At 46.8% G+C, this 16,715-nt stretch overlaps 1 protein-coding gene across 1 annotated transcript in view; it reads right to left on the minus strand.

The window, feature by feature from the left end:
• Window positions 1-7,753: 7,753 nt before the first annotated feature.
• The window catches only part of LOC121833950 (glutathione hydrolase-like YwrD proenzyme), a 70,655-nt gene continuing 61,693 nt past the window's right edge, over window positions 7,754-16,715 (minus strand). Inside the window, exon 8 of the mRNA XM_042287664.1 lies at window positions 7,754-7,997. Coding sequence (XP_042143598.1) covers window positions 7,754-7,997 — 244 coding nt within the window. The remainder of the gene's footprint in view (window positions 7,998-16,715) is intronic.

A 16,715-nucleotide genomic window follows, 5' to 3' on the forward strand; every position in this document is an offset into this window, starting at 1 on the left:
TTACTTAGTGCATCGAGATTGCGCCGTAAGTCGGCAAGGCGAATGTTATCTGCCCCGGGTGCTTTGCCGAGCTTAAAACTAAATAAAAGCGTATGCAAATCTTCTGCCGTAATGTTTGGTAAAAAGGCGGATGCTGAGCAGGAGCGTTGAAGATTAGAGGGCATGACATCTTCATCATGCAGCACACCCGAAACCGACGCGAAAAAGCGATTAAATCTTTCCGCAACATGTGACATGTCATTTCCAAAATGTTTCTTAATTGTATCGTCAATAGACGATCTAGTAGAGCATCCCTTGACTTCATTTACAAGAGCCCACGTCTTCAAAACATCAAATCGTGATTGAAAAAACTTATCATGAAAATGGTGACGCTTTCTTGAGCGAATGAGTGCATTTACACGGTTCCTCTGTGCCTGAAATTGCAGTTTTAATTCCTTGTTCTGTGGAGAGCGACGACATCGTGCCCATAAAATATCCTTTTCTTTTATAGCAGAAAGAACGTCTGAAGTTAACCACGGTCGATTTGGCCTGCGTTTTTTAACTGTAACAGTTTTCGTGCTCATGGCTCTGAAGCTTGAAAATATTTCAACCAGCTTTAAGTAGGCATCGTGACAGTTATAATTTTCAATGACCCGATTCCAGTCATATCTAGAAATTAATCTATCAAAATTACTTGCATTCATTATAAATATTTGGTTTTGTCGTTCTAATGGTTCAGAAATAAACTCGGCGTATATTCGACATGCCACAAAGTAGTGGTCTGCCAATTTATGTTTGATAACGGCTGATAATATAGGAACCCCTGAGTTCCTGATATTTATATGGTCGATACAAGAACTAACAATTTGATTGGACAAGTATTCTTCTCTAGTAGGCGTCTGAATTACGCTGTCAATACCATAGTTTGCCAGAATATTTAAATAATCACAGACGGCACTTTTGAAAGGCTTTAGTAAATCAATGTTTATGGCACCCACCATACAAAGCTTATCGGTAGGCACCATAGTTTGTAAACTCGCGCTTAGCTCATCTAAAAAGTTGCGCACATTTTCTGATGGTGGTCTATAAACTGCCAGAAGGGATACAACGAAATTGTTTTTACATAACTTTAAAGTCAGACATTCTGCATGTTCGAGCGTAATGTCTATGGTACTTGCTGACCAGGTGTTTTTAACATAAACAGCTATTCCTCCTCCTCTAGATGAGTTGCGAGTCAGGAAAAAAGCCTCAAAACCAGGCAGAGAAAACTGACCTTGAGAAACGCCCACATCCCGAACATTTACTTCGGTTAGGACAAAAACGTCAACAACGGTGTCAGTTGCCCCAACAATGAGTTGAAATTCGTCCCAGTATTTCCTAATGCTTCTGATATTTACATGTAAAACCGTGAGCGAACTAGCACTAGGCGGAAATGAGTCAATAAACGTTGAGAAATCAGAGTTTAGTATAGTGCTATCCATTTCTATACTATTTTTCCCAAGTCCCTAGTGCTAGAGATACGCACTGGCGATGAGTTCTCGTCCTTTTTCGCAAAAATGGCGGAGTTCTTAACCCACACAAACTTATACGATTTTTCCCTTCCCTTGTTCCGCGCTTGCCAGAAGAGGTCCTTATTTGTCCGAGTCAAATTTTCATTAAAGTATATCCTCTGCTGGTTTTCAGACCGAGAAAGGGTGGCCAACTTTTTGCGAGCATTCATCCAGTGTTCCTTTACCGACACTGAGGTGAACTGCACCAAAATGGGGGCAGCCCCCTCACGCCTAGAGCGTAAGCGGTGGCAAGCTACTACTCTATCGGGGGTATGGGTCGCGAGCCCCAGTTTCACCGCAAGGTCGGCCATAGTCACACTCAGGTCTTCGCCGTTCGCGCAAGGAATACCGTGTATTTCCATGTTACACCTTCTGCTATATTGCTCGGATGAGTTTACGTTCGCCTGTAACTGCTCTATCATTGCCGTTTGATCTGTCACCGTTGTTTGGAGTGCTTCAACCTCGGAACGGAGCAACTTCACCTCTTTATCGTTTGCAGTAACCAGCTGCATCATTGATTCACATTTTCCGACTGATTCCTGTAGTCCCTTAATTGTTTCCTTCATTGCATCAACTGATGGTCTCAAAGAAAGCAGGTCATCCACTTTGGCTGGAAGCTCACACAGCCGGTCAACGTTAGCCTTCAGGGAGTGGAGCAACTCAAGTTTTACGTTTATTTGTGCCAGTTGTGCGGAAACAGCATCGTCTTCTGGTGGTAACACCGCCTCCCCTGTTGTGCCTATGACTGATCTGCTTTCGCGATTTCTGCATGTACGGCATATCCATTTCTCGCGCTTCGCACCTCCCATCGACCTGAAGGTTCTGTCAGCTATGCCGGAGCACGCATCGAGATGATATGCATGTTTACAGGAGAAACATTTTATAAAAGTTCCGTCCGTGGGCAGAGGCGCGAAGCATGCAATGCAATCAGTTTCGTCTAAATTAGCCATTTCTAAGTAAACAATAATTAATTTCTTTTTTCAAAGGCACATGGAAAAAACACTCAAAGAAAAAAAAAATCAAATTTTCACAAATGCACTTGTCGCAGTCGGCGGCAGAAAAGAAACAGAAGCTATTCAAACATTATTACAAAAATGGACGCTCACCTGCCGAAAGTGGCAGGTGAGCGTAATATAATAATAATAATAATAATAATAATAATAATAATAATAATAATAATAAATCTTTATTCTCAAATTGCCCAGTACCAAGTTCAGTTTCGGGCCCGATCAAAGCCATCAGGGGCTTGTAGGATCAGACCCAGCAGTTTAATTGACAAAAGTATCACAGGCACGGCGACGACGAACACACAACTAACACACAGACAATAGGCTAAGCCTTACAGGGCCCAGGAGTCACACAGGCACGACGAGGACGAGAACACAACAATAATAATTATAATAATAATAATCAATCAATAGGTGTTTCAATCAATGTTTATTAAAGTGTCCAGGAACAACCAATCGGTCTTAGTGCTGGCACACTAAAAAAATGAGCAAAAACACACACATACAAACACGCATACACACGAGTGCAGAAGGAGAACGTAGCTCTCCAGGCTGAGAATAAAAATATTAACAAGTATGAAAGACACTCAAATCAATAAGGGAAATCAAAAGCACAAAACAGAGACATCACCAGGTGTAAGAGCAAAAAGCACATACTACATCAACGCTTCAACTGATCAGCCCTTTTCCTGCAAGAGGAAGATTCGAACAGCATTTCCGAAATTGCTCCCGCATGAGTTAAAAATATCAATTGTGTCAGAGTAGCGATTATAACACTCAGCCGATTTTTGTATCGGGTTTAATTGGCTAAAATGTCGAGCTATATAAAAATATGATTGTAGCCGTGTAGGCACACGTGGAACCCTGAAGCTCACTTCAGACAGAAGGCTGGGAGAGTTAATCGAGCCGTGCAGGGTCTTAAACAAAAACAACAAATCTGCCTTCACCCGACGCTGCTGCAGGCTCAACAACTTGACAAGTTGCGAGTTACACACACCATTCAGACAAGGACCACCTTTCTCAAGGTAACGATATTTCAAGATAGAAATAAATTTGTTATGGACTCGCTCGACCGATAAACTGTTAGTTTTGGAAATGCCGTTCCAAACAACCGAGGCGTACTCTAGCTGGGATCTAACTAAGGAACAATACAGCGTAAAAAAAAGGGACGGGCTTTTGAATTCCTTCGTTATGCGAGACACGGCACCTAACGTGCGCAAGGCCGATTGCACCACTCTGATAACGTGAGTGTCAAACCTCACGGTTGAATAAAGACAACTCCAAAGTCCCTCAGTTCACTTACACGTGACAGCAGTTCGCCATGATAACTATATGGAAAGAATATATCATGGGTCTTGCGAGAATATGTCATTACTTTTGTTTTAGAATGATTCAAACGGAGGTCATTGTCTAAACACCAACGACCGAAGAAATATGCGTCATTCTGAAGCGCGATGCAATCCTCTAAGGTCAATATTTTTTTCTAAAGTTTTATATCATCAGCGTACTGCAGAAATGAAGAATTTAATATAACTCGAGAGTCATGATTTACAAAAATATTAAAAAGGAGGGGCCCAAGACAGATCCCTGAGGCACTCCAGAGCTTGCCCTGTACAAGGACAATGTTGTATTGTTGACGCGGACGTAGGCTTGCCTATCAGACAAATAGGTTTTTAACAAATTGTATAGCGAATCACATACTCCGTAAGAGGAAAGCTTGTTTAGGAGGATGTTGTGGTTGACTACGTCGAATGCCTTACTCAGGTCGAAATAAAAAAAAACGTCAAGCTGACCTCTATTACAAACTACTTCAGAGGCAGTAGACGTAAAAGATACGAGATTGGTGGATGTCGATCTGCCGGACATGAAACCATGCTGATTAGGAATGACTATACTAGGAAACTTGGAGGATAGGAATTGATAGATTACCATTTCAAAGAGTTTGGAAACAGACGAGAGAAGAGAAATCTGTTTGTAATTAAGAACATCACCACTATTTCCAGATTTCAGGACCGGAACAACCACTGCCAGTTTCCAGTCGTCAGGGAATATCCCTGACGTCAAGGAGTTATTGAAAATTGTGCACAGTATAGGCGTAAGTAATTCATGATAACCCTTAACAATTGCAGCGGGTATCCCGTCATGACCTGCAGAAAATGTGGGTTTCATTTTCTTAATACATAACCTAACACATTCCTCATCGACAACCACAGAACCCAATGAGTCACCAATTACGTCCGAGTGAGGCAACAGAGTTGAGGAGCAGTTAATATTATTAATGTAAGCTGACGCGAAGTGATCCGCAAACAACTCAGCCATGTCCTTCACAATGCCGCTATGCTGATTCAAGATGATTTTGGACTCAATATTCTTCCCCAAGCGCGATTTAGCGTACCTCCAAAATTTCTTGGGATTTTTAACAAGATCTCATTCTACCGAGTCAGAATGCGCCTGGCGATCACGGTTTAAAATTTTCTTACATCGCTTTCTGCAAATTTTAAATTCAACTTCCCACTTTGGAAGACCACTTTTTTTAAACCTCCTGTGCAAAAAATCTAAAAAAATCAAATAATAACAATAATAACAACAACAATAATAATAATAATAATAATAATAATATTATAATAAACGACTAACCTCGATGGCGTACGATTTGTTTCTCATGCTGGCCTGCACTACACCGGTAATACGCTTCAGGTCGTCATCGTAACTGATCCGCATGACATAGTTTAATTATACGGCGTTTTCGCCCCTCTGAACCAATGTCTGAACTAAGCTGGGTTCTTCACAGAAAAAAATACGTATTGCGGAGGCCTCTACGGCCATAGCGATGCCCTCGATTTTGTCGCTCGTTTACTGACGCAATTCAATGAAGACGCCCGCAGCAACAGAGTCCAGCAATTTTATCGTGTCGTCTGCTACCAAAGCAAAGCGGAGTGCAATACTTCAGAAATGGCTTTCATCGTTGCAATACGACACTGAGACGACAAGAACATCTTCACAGTTAGATACCAAGAAGTTAGGTTGTTTACAAAAAACTATTTACTTGGAAGCAAAGATCTAGCCTTATGTGGAGTCTCCATGCATTAGTCCATAGCAACGTCCCTAACAACGGTTTGTTCGGACCCAGACGTCAAGTTGTGACGTCATCACTTACGTGGTCAATCGAGCACGATGCTCCTGAATTGACTTCAATCGGGACTTCCTGCCCTTGAATCTGCACTTCAATGATGAACTTTTCAGCCTGGTCACGCACTTCGCATATAGCAAAAAATGCTCTCATTTCAGCGATGCCCCTGTTCTTTCCCTCCCGCTTACGCAAGTCAATTGGCTTCCGCGACGCCTGACTCTCGTCGTTTCAACGACATGCTTTTGCCAAGTGTCCAACCTTTTTGTATTTCAAACACGCAGCGTTTCTAAAGCACTACACATGCGGTTCGTGGTTACCATTGCAGCGGAAGCATCTGACGCCGTTTGCCGTGGTGTCCAGTTTCATGTGTGTCGCTTGAATCAGACCTTCGCTCTTTTATATTCCGTCTTGAGCTTACTTGCGTATATTGTGCTGCTGCTTTGCCTTTGCTTCCGCCGTCAGCGTCATGTCGTACGCCACCTCGAACGTAAGGTCGTGTTCTGAGAGCAGCCGCTGTTGAATCGCTTCGTTCTTGATGCCGCATACGAATGGGTCCCTCATCATGACGATCCAATGGAAGCTGTTTGTCACCGAAACCGCAGTCTTCAGCCCGCTTACGGAGCGCCGTAACATACTCCTATACCGCCTCACCGTGAGCTTGGTTTGTTCGGTAAAATAAGAATCTTGCGTACAGCTCCGGAGGCCTAGGAAGCATGTGCTTCCACACCGCCCCTTGATTTCGTCGTAGCTTGCCGCGGTCGGTCCTGCTGGCTTGACTAAGGTCACGATCTGTCCGTACGTGTCCTCGCCGCAACTACTAAGCAGAACCGCTCGTTTCTGCTCGTCCGTGGTTATCTTGTTGGCAGCACAGAACATCTCTAGCCGTTCGACATATGCATCCCAGGACGCATTCGTGCCGAGTCGATATTCGCCGATCCTGCCGATCGACATTTTGCCTTACTCGAACGGGACTCGCCCGTCCGCGACCCGCCTCGTCACCAATGTAATGGATCCTTTAGACAGCGCGGTTGGAACAAAACAGCGGTTTATTTCCGCATGAGCGTTTATATCACTGCACGTGTTATGATAAGCGAACGCGGCTTGCGTTGGAGAGAGGCACTGATAGCGATAACAACGAATATGTATTGCCACTACATGACAAATTGCCTCGAAGTTCAGTCTTTCCACGCGATCAAAAGTGCCGTTGTCCTATCGTTTCGTCAATATACTTGCGTGTTTAACCTTATGCTAACTTTTAAGAAGGTTCATCACGGCTTGGTGTAAAGCAAACTAGACCACACAAACGAACAAAATACATCTTCCTTTCGAAGTGTACTAGATATACGAGGCTCGTGCAAAATGTACATATGGCTGATCTGTTTAGGTAGCACGCAATATCGAAACCAGGAGCGTCATGGATTGCACGCATGCGCTACGCATTTCAGAAGAAGATTTATTGCGCACCGGCCCTTCGGCTTATAACATCGGCCGCGCTCGGACCTAAGCTGAAACAAGCTATAGCCAAGGGCAGGATTTTACTTGAAGTCTGACTGTTGTAGATGCTATGACCCGACGGAGTGAGTCGAGTAGCGCAAAACGAAATGCATCGTCATCAAAAACGTCGTTTTTTTTTTGTATTACGGGTTGAATTTATTACGCACATATATTCCCAGAAGGACGGCACATTCACTGTGCGCGATTTTTTTAGCCGGTGTAGCAGAATGAAGGACGGCCTGACGGCGCATGAGGAAACACTTTTGGCGGTGGTTGTTTGGGTCGATCCGACCTTAGCGCTGACTGTGGTCGGAGTTAATAGTAAACAGAGTATGGCAATCATTCGCATGCTTCGTACTTATTACATGGATGTACGAAAGGCTGTGCTTTTCATAACGGCCTGTACCTTCCACCATCTGACCTAACGGATACAAAAATTATGATTCCTTTTGTCCTAGGACGATGCATTTCTAAAACGAATACCGGGTCATTGGGGTGCTCGCTAAAAATGCGTCACGCGATTAGGCAAAAAAAAAAAACATAAACCAATGTTGCTACATGGCTTTATAAAAAGGGCTGATTGATGCTACTTTTTAATACGCCATAGCTGCCCCATCCCAGCGGGGATCGCTTCCGAACCAGAGAAAGACGTCGTCACCCTCGGCGTAGCTTCCGGGTCCTCGAACTCTTGTCCACCAGCTCCCCCTGGTGGTGACGTGGACCGAGCCCATGTTACGCCTGTTCACGCCTCTAATAGTACCACGGAAGCGGTGACTTTTTTCTTCCAGCCCCTGAATGACTTCTGGAGACAGGCCCTCTTCCAGTGTAAGTCCGGCGCTGCGAAAATGTCAGAGGAGAGGGGAAAAAAATCTATTAGCTCAGCGATATTTCGTGGCACCCTCCTATGGCTTCTATATGTGACACCAATACAAATATCTGCTTTGTGATGACGTCACAAATGATGAGCACAAGGTGTCTGTTTCACTTTAGGCCCCACCACAGGTGACGCTGCAATTTGAAGGAGCCACTCAAAATGTGCCTCTTCACGGCGCCCATTGCCTTCGCGCCTTGCTATCACCATATTGCACGCACAGCGAGTGGCCCGCAAACCTGCGCTATCTTTTGTCATAATGGGCTTAGTCGTTCATTACAAACCCTCAAATAAAATGACCGACGCCGTGACGCACGTATGGCACAACTTGATTTGCTCCTGCAGAACCCAGGGATCCTGGGTTCGAGCCCCACCCCTGCCCGTTTCGATCTGGATGAGCATCGTACCGGCGTGCGGTCGTGTATCACTACTGCGTGACGCACGTTAAAGACCCAGGCTAGCGGTTTGTACCGCACTGGCTAAATTTCTCATCTACAGCTGGGAGACTCCTCGCCCCTGTGAGGCAGACCAAGTTCTAGGCTGTATAAACACACACACAACCCAATTTTTTTTTTATTTGCTCTATTCAATCGCCGCCACAGCTGCGGCCGGTCTTAGAGGGGCAGGGCAACGATTTTATGGTTGAAATAATTTACCGTTTATATTTTTATGTTGCTTATTGTTCGACAAGTAAACGAAAATATATGAACCCTTACCCCGGAAATCCGACAATTCCGCTGCGTAATCGCAAAAAAAAAAAAAAAATTATTTGCAGATTTGCCGCCACGTGTCGCGGATACAAGAACTGCTGTTTGATGTACTCTGGGGGATCTCGTCTGTCAGTTAGCGATTTGTGCAGTTCTGTGCGCAATTTAAGGTATTTTATAATCATGTCGTTTGAGCAAGAGAAATGCGTGAAAGTCTAGTATTATCCTTAAAATTAGTAAATTGTCGTGGCGCCATCTACCGGAAGTCAACAAAACCATCCCCACACTGAAGCCACCCTCCCCGTCGTTCCCGGGTTTGCTTGTGCTGCATCTCAGACATGTTCTTTCCGCGCGTGTGGGAGCACAATAACGATGACCGAAAAGACGAAGAATTTTGTGAGCCAACGCGCGAGCGATGATAGAACTGCATGGTGGTTGTGGCTTGGTCTACCTAGTGCCACTAAATAAGTTAAGCTTCAGAGTAACGCCACTTGGCCATATTGTGTCGTAGAATCATGGTTTCCAGTTATCTGAAGCTTTTTCTGAAATCACAGGAAAGGCTTTTTTGCCCTCCACAAATGTTTAAACCGTTCGCGACAGAGCAAAGCAATATTACATGACCTTCCTAACACCGAATCTAATGCTGAGGAAGTCGCACTTTTGAATCATGACGATCGGCCGTTGCGTCTGTTCTGCATACGAGCCAAAATGGCGGCGCCCACAACAATGCCGGGGAAAGGAGTGCCGATACTCTAAGCGCAGCTTATTTAGTGGCTCTAGGTCTACCCAGAGGTCTGCCGATGTCCCGTTCTGTGCCAAGAGCCCACCTTGCGTAAATAGTTTTCACTGTATTACTGAGCAAGTCTTCACCAAGAAATTTGTAAACGTAGAAAAATGTTTTAACAGCAGGAGAGGATTTATTACACGACGTTTCGGAAAGAGACTTCCCTTCTTCAAGTATCTTGAAAACACAGTTGCAAAGCAAACAGCATCAGCAACATATCGGGTAATGCCCTAGCAGTTTGGTTTGTTCGAGAACCTGATAGGAGTCTGAACTTTCGGTTTCTCGCGTTTCCCAACGTACGACCGTATCGCCCGCGGGGATCACGGGCGATTCCTATCGGTTGCGGTGTTTCGCTGTGTTCAAATCAGAGTCCCCTGTTTGTAAACCAACATTTCCTCTATCATCGTCTATAGCGCGAGAAACCCCACGGGGGTGCGTGGTGGCAGAAACCAACACGCCATGACGCCGAGTTGGTTGAGAAAACGGTTGAGACGGTGTTAAGAATAACAGGAGGAGCGCGGGAAGACCAAAAAACAGGGGCCACAGAGCCATTACGGAAGTGTCATGATCCCCCAGAGACGTCACTGCGCACGTGACTCAGAAGTGCTCTGTCGCCGATGCACGAGTAGAGAGGTGCCGAAAACTTTAATCTTATATTTTTATTAAAAAAAAAAAACTAGCGCGCGGAATAAGAAATGTTTTTCTGCTTTTGGATCTAAAAATGACCGACTCCAATTTTCACAATTATCTGGCCGAAGTTTAAAAATAGATGCATCGCCCCTGAAACGTGAAGCGGAGTACACCTACTTATTATCGGCTGCGAACAACAAGCTTGACGGTGCGTGTAAGAAAGAAAAAAAAATCGCGGGAAGCTTAAAGTAAGTGCATCCGGAACCAGTATTGCCGACATTGACAGATCGGTATTGTTTTTTTTTTCTTTTTTTTTAATCCAATGAAAGCAGCATTGATAAATTTTAAGACGGCGTAGAGGGTGTTTGACCAATCGTACAGGACGCACCTCACCGACGCTTTTGGTCGCGCAACTGGCAATGATACAACGCAGGGGATCATCATCCGCGTTCTTTCGCACATCCATCTTCGCGCCTGTTACTCGGGCGCTAAGTGCAGCCATAGCTTCCTCTATTAGCGGCGAGATGTTTTGGTGGCACCCTTGTTTGGTTACCTTTCGTGACGCCATTACCTTGCGAACAACGAGTTCGATAATGTTTGTATTGAGCATGGTGAAAGCCTGAAATCATAGCGCTCTCAAAGCGACACTGCCAACACCGTCCAAATGGAAGTTCTTTCATTCCTCTTATATGCGTCCATGAGAAATCCTTTGCTGACGTTATAGTCAGAAATTCGGCCAATCGTGGGAGGCCGAATACAGCGACGCTTTCGATCGCTCACGTCGCCAATACTCACAACGCCTGGCAGTTGGACGGCGGAGCCATAGAGTGTCTTCTCGCCGATTTAGAGCGCGAGGATCTTGCAGCACAGATCATCAAAGAACCATTTTTTGGGAAACCTTGACGTCAGCACACGACTTTTTTTAGCGCGAGGACCCTAAACACACTTGTTGGCTCGGGAGAAGTGTGTTTCGGCGTATCTACGCAGCGGGGCGCCAAGCACGTGGCTCTCTTCTCGTACGTTGTCTGCCGCTCCAACTTTTCCGTCGCGGCAGCCGCATCTCGTGGCGAACTGCCGGGCTTTGTGAGTATACAGGCGGCTATGATTGTCGCGCAACGCCCACTCTTCCCACGTTCTCTAAATCTATCTAAAGTTTACTTATTTGGTGGCTTTCGGTGACGCTCACAAGTGTTTAGTTGAAACTATTTGTGTTTCTTAAATATTAAAAACAAATTACCGATTTCTAGATAATCGAGTGACTTATCATGACGATTAGACTCTCATATTATGTCCTAATGGCAGTTTGACTCATCTGGACAGATCGTACTAATGTAGCTTTCATGGCTTAAAACAATCTGCAAAGCCCACAAAACGCCATGTAATAAAGAGCGATCCATTGCTTTATATGGTCCTCCTCGCTGACGTTTTTCAAGAGAATGGCGCTTAGCCGGAAGGAGAGATTCTCGGAAAAGGTGGGCGGTTTGAGCCGGTCAATCACGTCGCCACGTGAGCTCACGTGGTATCATCGCTGGCCGGCGCCTTCGCTCAGAAATCAGCTAGAGGAAGAGAAGCTGGGAGATGGGGATTCGCGTTACCTTTTCTTTTACAGTGGTTTTTGACTGGCCCACTGCACAATGGCGGCGGAGCCGTCATAGCGGAACGTACAAAACTAAAAACCAACATGAGATGGTGATGAAATGAAAATACATTTCGTAGCACCTCCAACCTGAGCGCAGCCGACGCTGGAACGCGAATGGACCGAACAAGCCACGTCAAAAGCGAAATGTGATAACCTTCGTCATATTTTTATTCGTGTTCAAGCATCTGCTGAATTACTGAAGCGTATCTTTCCTGCGTGTTTGTATTTGCTTGAACCTAAGACTGCGTTCCAAGTCCTGGTTCTAGGCCTTGCCAAGTGGCTGGACTCTGAATTCAGTTTTGTGGTCAGGTGTTAAAACAATAAAGGTAATATGTACAATCCTATGCAATCCAATGTCTGATGTGTGGTTACCTTGGGGGGTAGCGTATTTAGTTCCTCTGAAATGAGGTGATGAAAACGTTCATTTAAACTTAGGTGAAATGTCAGTCCCCAAAGCGGGCACCACATGAGCCAGACATCACGCTACTGGCAGTGCGCAGAGAGGTTTGAGCGCGAGTCATCGCAAGAGCCGTGCCCCGAATAGCACGGGGCAGCACGTTCAAGAAGGAACTTGGCACGCGCCACCCCAACCGCGAATACTGCGGCGACTCCAGTCTGTAGGCTGCCCCTCTCACGATGCCTGAGCAACGCGACCCCGGCCTAAGGACACGACGCGGCGCGTTCGCTTTCAAGCGTGGTGTCTGCATCCTTGGCGGCGTGAAATAATAATGTGTATTATTACGACGAGAGAGAGAGAGAGAGAGAGAAAAAACTTTTATTGGCGGAATATGCGAATTCCTTAGAGTGCGGTCCTCGTTGTGGCCGTTGTGGCGGCGACCTCCTTTGCCCTTTCCACCAAGGCGCTTTGCACCTCTGGGTCGGAGCTTCGGAGCGAGGTCTCCCACTCATCATGGGATGGGATTGAGGGAAAAGGGTCTTGTGGGCAAGCCCATATTATGTGGGGCAGAGTGGCTTTGTCTCCACATAGGGTGCATTCCGAGGTGGGGTACATTGAGGGGAAGATGCGGGTGAGGATAGCGGGGTTAAAAAAAGTGCCCGTCTGGAGTTGGCGCCAACTATGGGCCTGCTCCAGGGTAAGGGACTTGTCGGCTGGCGGGTAGACCTGACGGGAGAGGAGGTAGTGTGTGGTGATTTCATGGAAGCTGGATGGACGGTCCCTGGTGGATCTGGCCCCGTGATAGGGATGGAGGCTAGGCCCTGCCGGAATAGTGTATCCTCGGGCTTGTTCATGGTTCGGAAATTAAAAACAGCGCGGAAAGACGAGGACCAGACAAAGAAGTGACACGGACTTCTTTGTCTGGTCCTCGTCTTTCCGCGCTGTTTTTAATTTCCGAAGTATGTACCAACTCGCCCAAGCCTCAACTTTAGCATCATTCATTTCTAGTACAATGGGCCCTTTTAATTGTTTCACTGTTAAAAACAGCGCTACGTCCGTGTCACTTCTTTGTCTGGTCCTCGTCTTTCCGCGCTGTTTTTAATTTCCGAAGTATGTACCAACTCGCCCAAGCCTCAACTTTAGCTTCATGGGCCGCTTTGTTTCCCTCGAGACCAGCGTGCGCGGGTGTCCAGACCAGTCTGACGGAGGTCTGGGGCGGGTTTCTGAGAAGAATTTTGAGCGCTGGCTTGGAAATGCGGCCAGCTGCGAAATGTTGAAGGGCGGTTTTGGAATCCGTGATGATCACTGAGGGGGTTGGGATCACAGTGAAGGCGAGGGCTATGGCTACCTCCTCCGCCGTTTCTGGGTCAGTGGTCAGGACGGTGACAGCGTCGATGGGGGTGTGCAAGTTGTCAGTCACCGCCGCCGTGAAAGCCCCATGGTGCCTGTATTCTGCCGCGTCGACATATAGGACACCCGGGTTATCCCCGTAGGTTCTTTGCAGGGAAATGGCGCGTTGTTTCCTGCGAGCAAGGTTGTGGGTGGGGTGGACGTTTCGAGGTAAGGGATTTGCTATAATTTTGTTGTGGATTTTGGGCCTGATGGGGGATTTGTCTTGGTGGAGCTTGTGACATCCAATGTTTAGGCTGGCGAGTATGTGCCTAGCAGTGGGGGTGCGGGAGAGTCTAGTCAGTTGGGCAGCACGATGTGCTTCTATTAATTCGTCCAGGTGATTATGCAAACCGAGTCCTTCCAGTTTGGCAGTTGGAGTGCTAGGCGGTAGGCGCAGTGCTATTTTGTAGCCCTTGCGGATCAAGGTATTAACCTTATTGGTGAAAGCCGGCGTGAGGCGTAAGTATGGGGCCGAGTATGTTAGCCGGCTTAGGACGAATGCCTGTAGGGTGCGTATGCGATCCAGTTCGTTGAGGCCTTTATGTTTATTTGTCACCCTTTTCAGTAGGCCTATTGTTTGATTAATCTGACTTTCTATTCGCTCAAGAAATTTGTTATTGAGCCTATTCGCCTGGATCTGCAGTCCCAAGATGTTGAGCTCCGAGACCACTAGGATTGGCCTGCCATTGATGTGTAGTTCGATGTCAGCGTTGTTTTGTTTCCTAGTGTTGGAGGGCCGAAGTAGTATTAGTTCGGATTTCGCCGGAGAACAAGCGAGACCTGCTCTCTCTGCTTCCTCCGCTACTATGTCAACCCCTTGTTGTAGTGTTTCTTCTATATGGACGTCACTCCCTCTGCCGATCCAGAGGGTGATGTCCTCCGCATAAAGACTCTGTCGGAGTTAGGGAATTTGGCCTAGCCTTCTGGGGATGTTGATGACTGCCAGATTAAAGAGAATGGGCGAAAGCACAGTCCCTTGCGGGGTTCCCCTGCTGCCCAGTTGGGTAGTGTCTGACGTGAGGTCGCCAACGTTGACTACGGCAGTTCTCTCGGAGATGAATGCTTTGATGTAGTTGTACGTCCTCTCTCCGGGGTTTACTGATCCCAGACCCCCCAGGATGGATTCATGGGTGACATTGTCGAATGCCTTTGTGAGGTTTAGGGCCAGGATGGCTGCCGTGTCGAGGTTACCTGTGGATTTGATTATTTGTTCAGAGAGCTGTAATATGTCCTGCGTGAATAGCCCAGCCCTGAAGCCAACAATGGTGTGTGGGAACAGGTCTGCGTCATTCATGTGGTTGGTCAGCCTATCTAGGATTATGTGTTCCATTAGTTTACCTAAACAGGATGTTAGAGAAATAGGTCTTAGGTGTTCTAGGGTGAGGGGTTTCCCTGGCTTGGGGATTAGAATAACTTTTGCGTGTTTCCACGACTCGGGAATCCTCCCCTCTCTCCAGCATGTGTTGATGTAGTCGGTGATGTCTGTAATGGATGAGTCATCAAGGTTGCGGAGGGTGCGGTTGGTTATTCCGTCCGGTCCTGGCGTCGAGTTGGGTTTGAGCTTGGATATTGCCGACCTCACCTCCGCCTCCGCGATTTCTCGGTTCATGTTGGTGTTTTGCTGCCCAGGGTAGGGAGGGAGTGCATTTTGGGGCCCGGTCGGTAGGTATTTTTGGGTAGCTTGATCGAGCAAATCTTGATCCGAGCCTGCGAAATTTTGTACAAGTTTAGTCATGCGATTCTTTTGTTCCGATTTGCCTTGATCCGGATCAAGGAGGTGTCGTAAGAGGATCCAGGTCTTTTTCAGCCCAAGGTTACCGCGCATTTGATCGCAGATCTGTCCCCATTGGTCTCGCACCAGGGAACTCGTGTGTGAGCTGATTTGTCTCTCCAACTGGGACAGTTTGGTTTTCAGTTTACGGTTGTGTTTGTTCTTCCTCCATCTTTTTAGAATACTACTATAGGCTTCCCATAGATGTTGTAGGTGGGAGTCTACCGTTTCCGATGGAATGCTCGGGTCTAGCTCTTTGATAGCTCCTCTGACATCCCTCAGCAGCTGATTAGTCCACTGAATGATATCGTCGATCTGTTCGTGTCTGCTTCTGTTTTCTGTTGCGTTGGACTCTCTGACTGCTCTGAAGCTTTCCCATTCAACCAGGGTGCTTTGCCTGAGGGTGCGAGTAAGCCTCATGTTGGGGGAGAGTGTTGTGCTTATAATGAGATGATCACTGCCTAGGCTGTGTTCAGTGACCGTGCTCGTGAGCCGGCTGACGCGTGATGAGAGGGTGAGATCTGGTGTTGTGTCTCTTTGAACACTGTTGCCTATGCGTGTGGGTGCTGTTGGATTAGTCTCTTATGTGAGGTGATGTGATTGTATCTGTAGCCAGAGGTCTCTGCCCTTGGGACTGCAGCTCTGGTAGCCCCACGCAGTGTGCGCGGCATTAAAGTCTCCAACTATTAAGAGAGCGTGTGGGCCCGCTTCTTTTCTTGCAAGCGAGAATAGCTGGTTGAATCGGTGTGTCCTGCCCTGATTATTTGGTGAGCTGTATACGTTTAAGACACATACCTTAGTCCCACCTCGCTTCGGGGGATAGACTGTTACTAAATCATGAGGGATGTCTATACTGTCGAATTGGTGCCGCGACGCGGGGATGTTTCTGTGCACCAGGATGGCGGTCTTGCCATTTTCTTTCCCTTGGCAGGCTTTATAGCCCGGTAACTTGACCTGAGTTTCTACTTCCTGGAGTGCGATTATATCCGGGGGAGATTCGTCGTTTTGTAATAAAAGCTGCAGATTCGCTCGTTTCCGTTCGTAACCTCTGCAGTTCCACTCCCAAACTGTGACTCCTTTGTGATTAGTATGTGCCATGGTGCGGTTGTTCTAGAGAGTGCGGGGTATCTAGTGCGGGGTCCGCCTTGTAGGTGGTTGGATACGTTGGGGTGGGGTGCGTGAGTTCATGCTGGGGAGCTCCAGTGGAGGCGTTCCTTGATCTAGAGCCGCGTATCGCATCCCTGTACGCCTTTGCCACTCTGCTTTCAAATTATTTGAGGAGGCCACTAAGCGAGCTTTGCATCGCGGTTTGTATCGCGTTGGCAATTTTTTTGTCAATGTTTGCCTCCAGGTTAACGCATCCT

This window comes from Ixodes scapularis, unplaced genomic scaffold, assembly GCF_016920785.2.
Source record: "Ixodes scapularis isolate PalLabHiFi unplaced genomic scaffold, ASM1692078v2 ptg000101l_1___fragment_3__unscaffolded, whole genome shotgun sequence".
NCBI lineage: Eukaryota > Metazoa > Arthropoda > Arachnida > Ixodida > Ixodidae > Ixodes > Ixodes scapularis.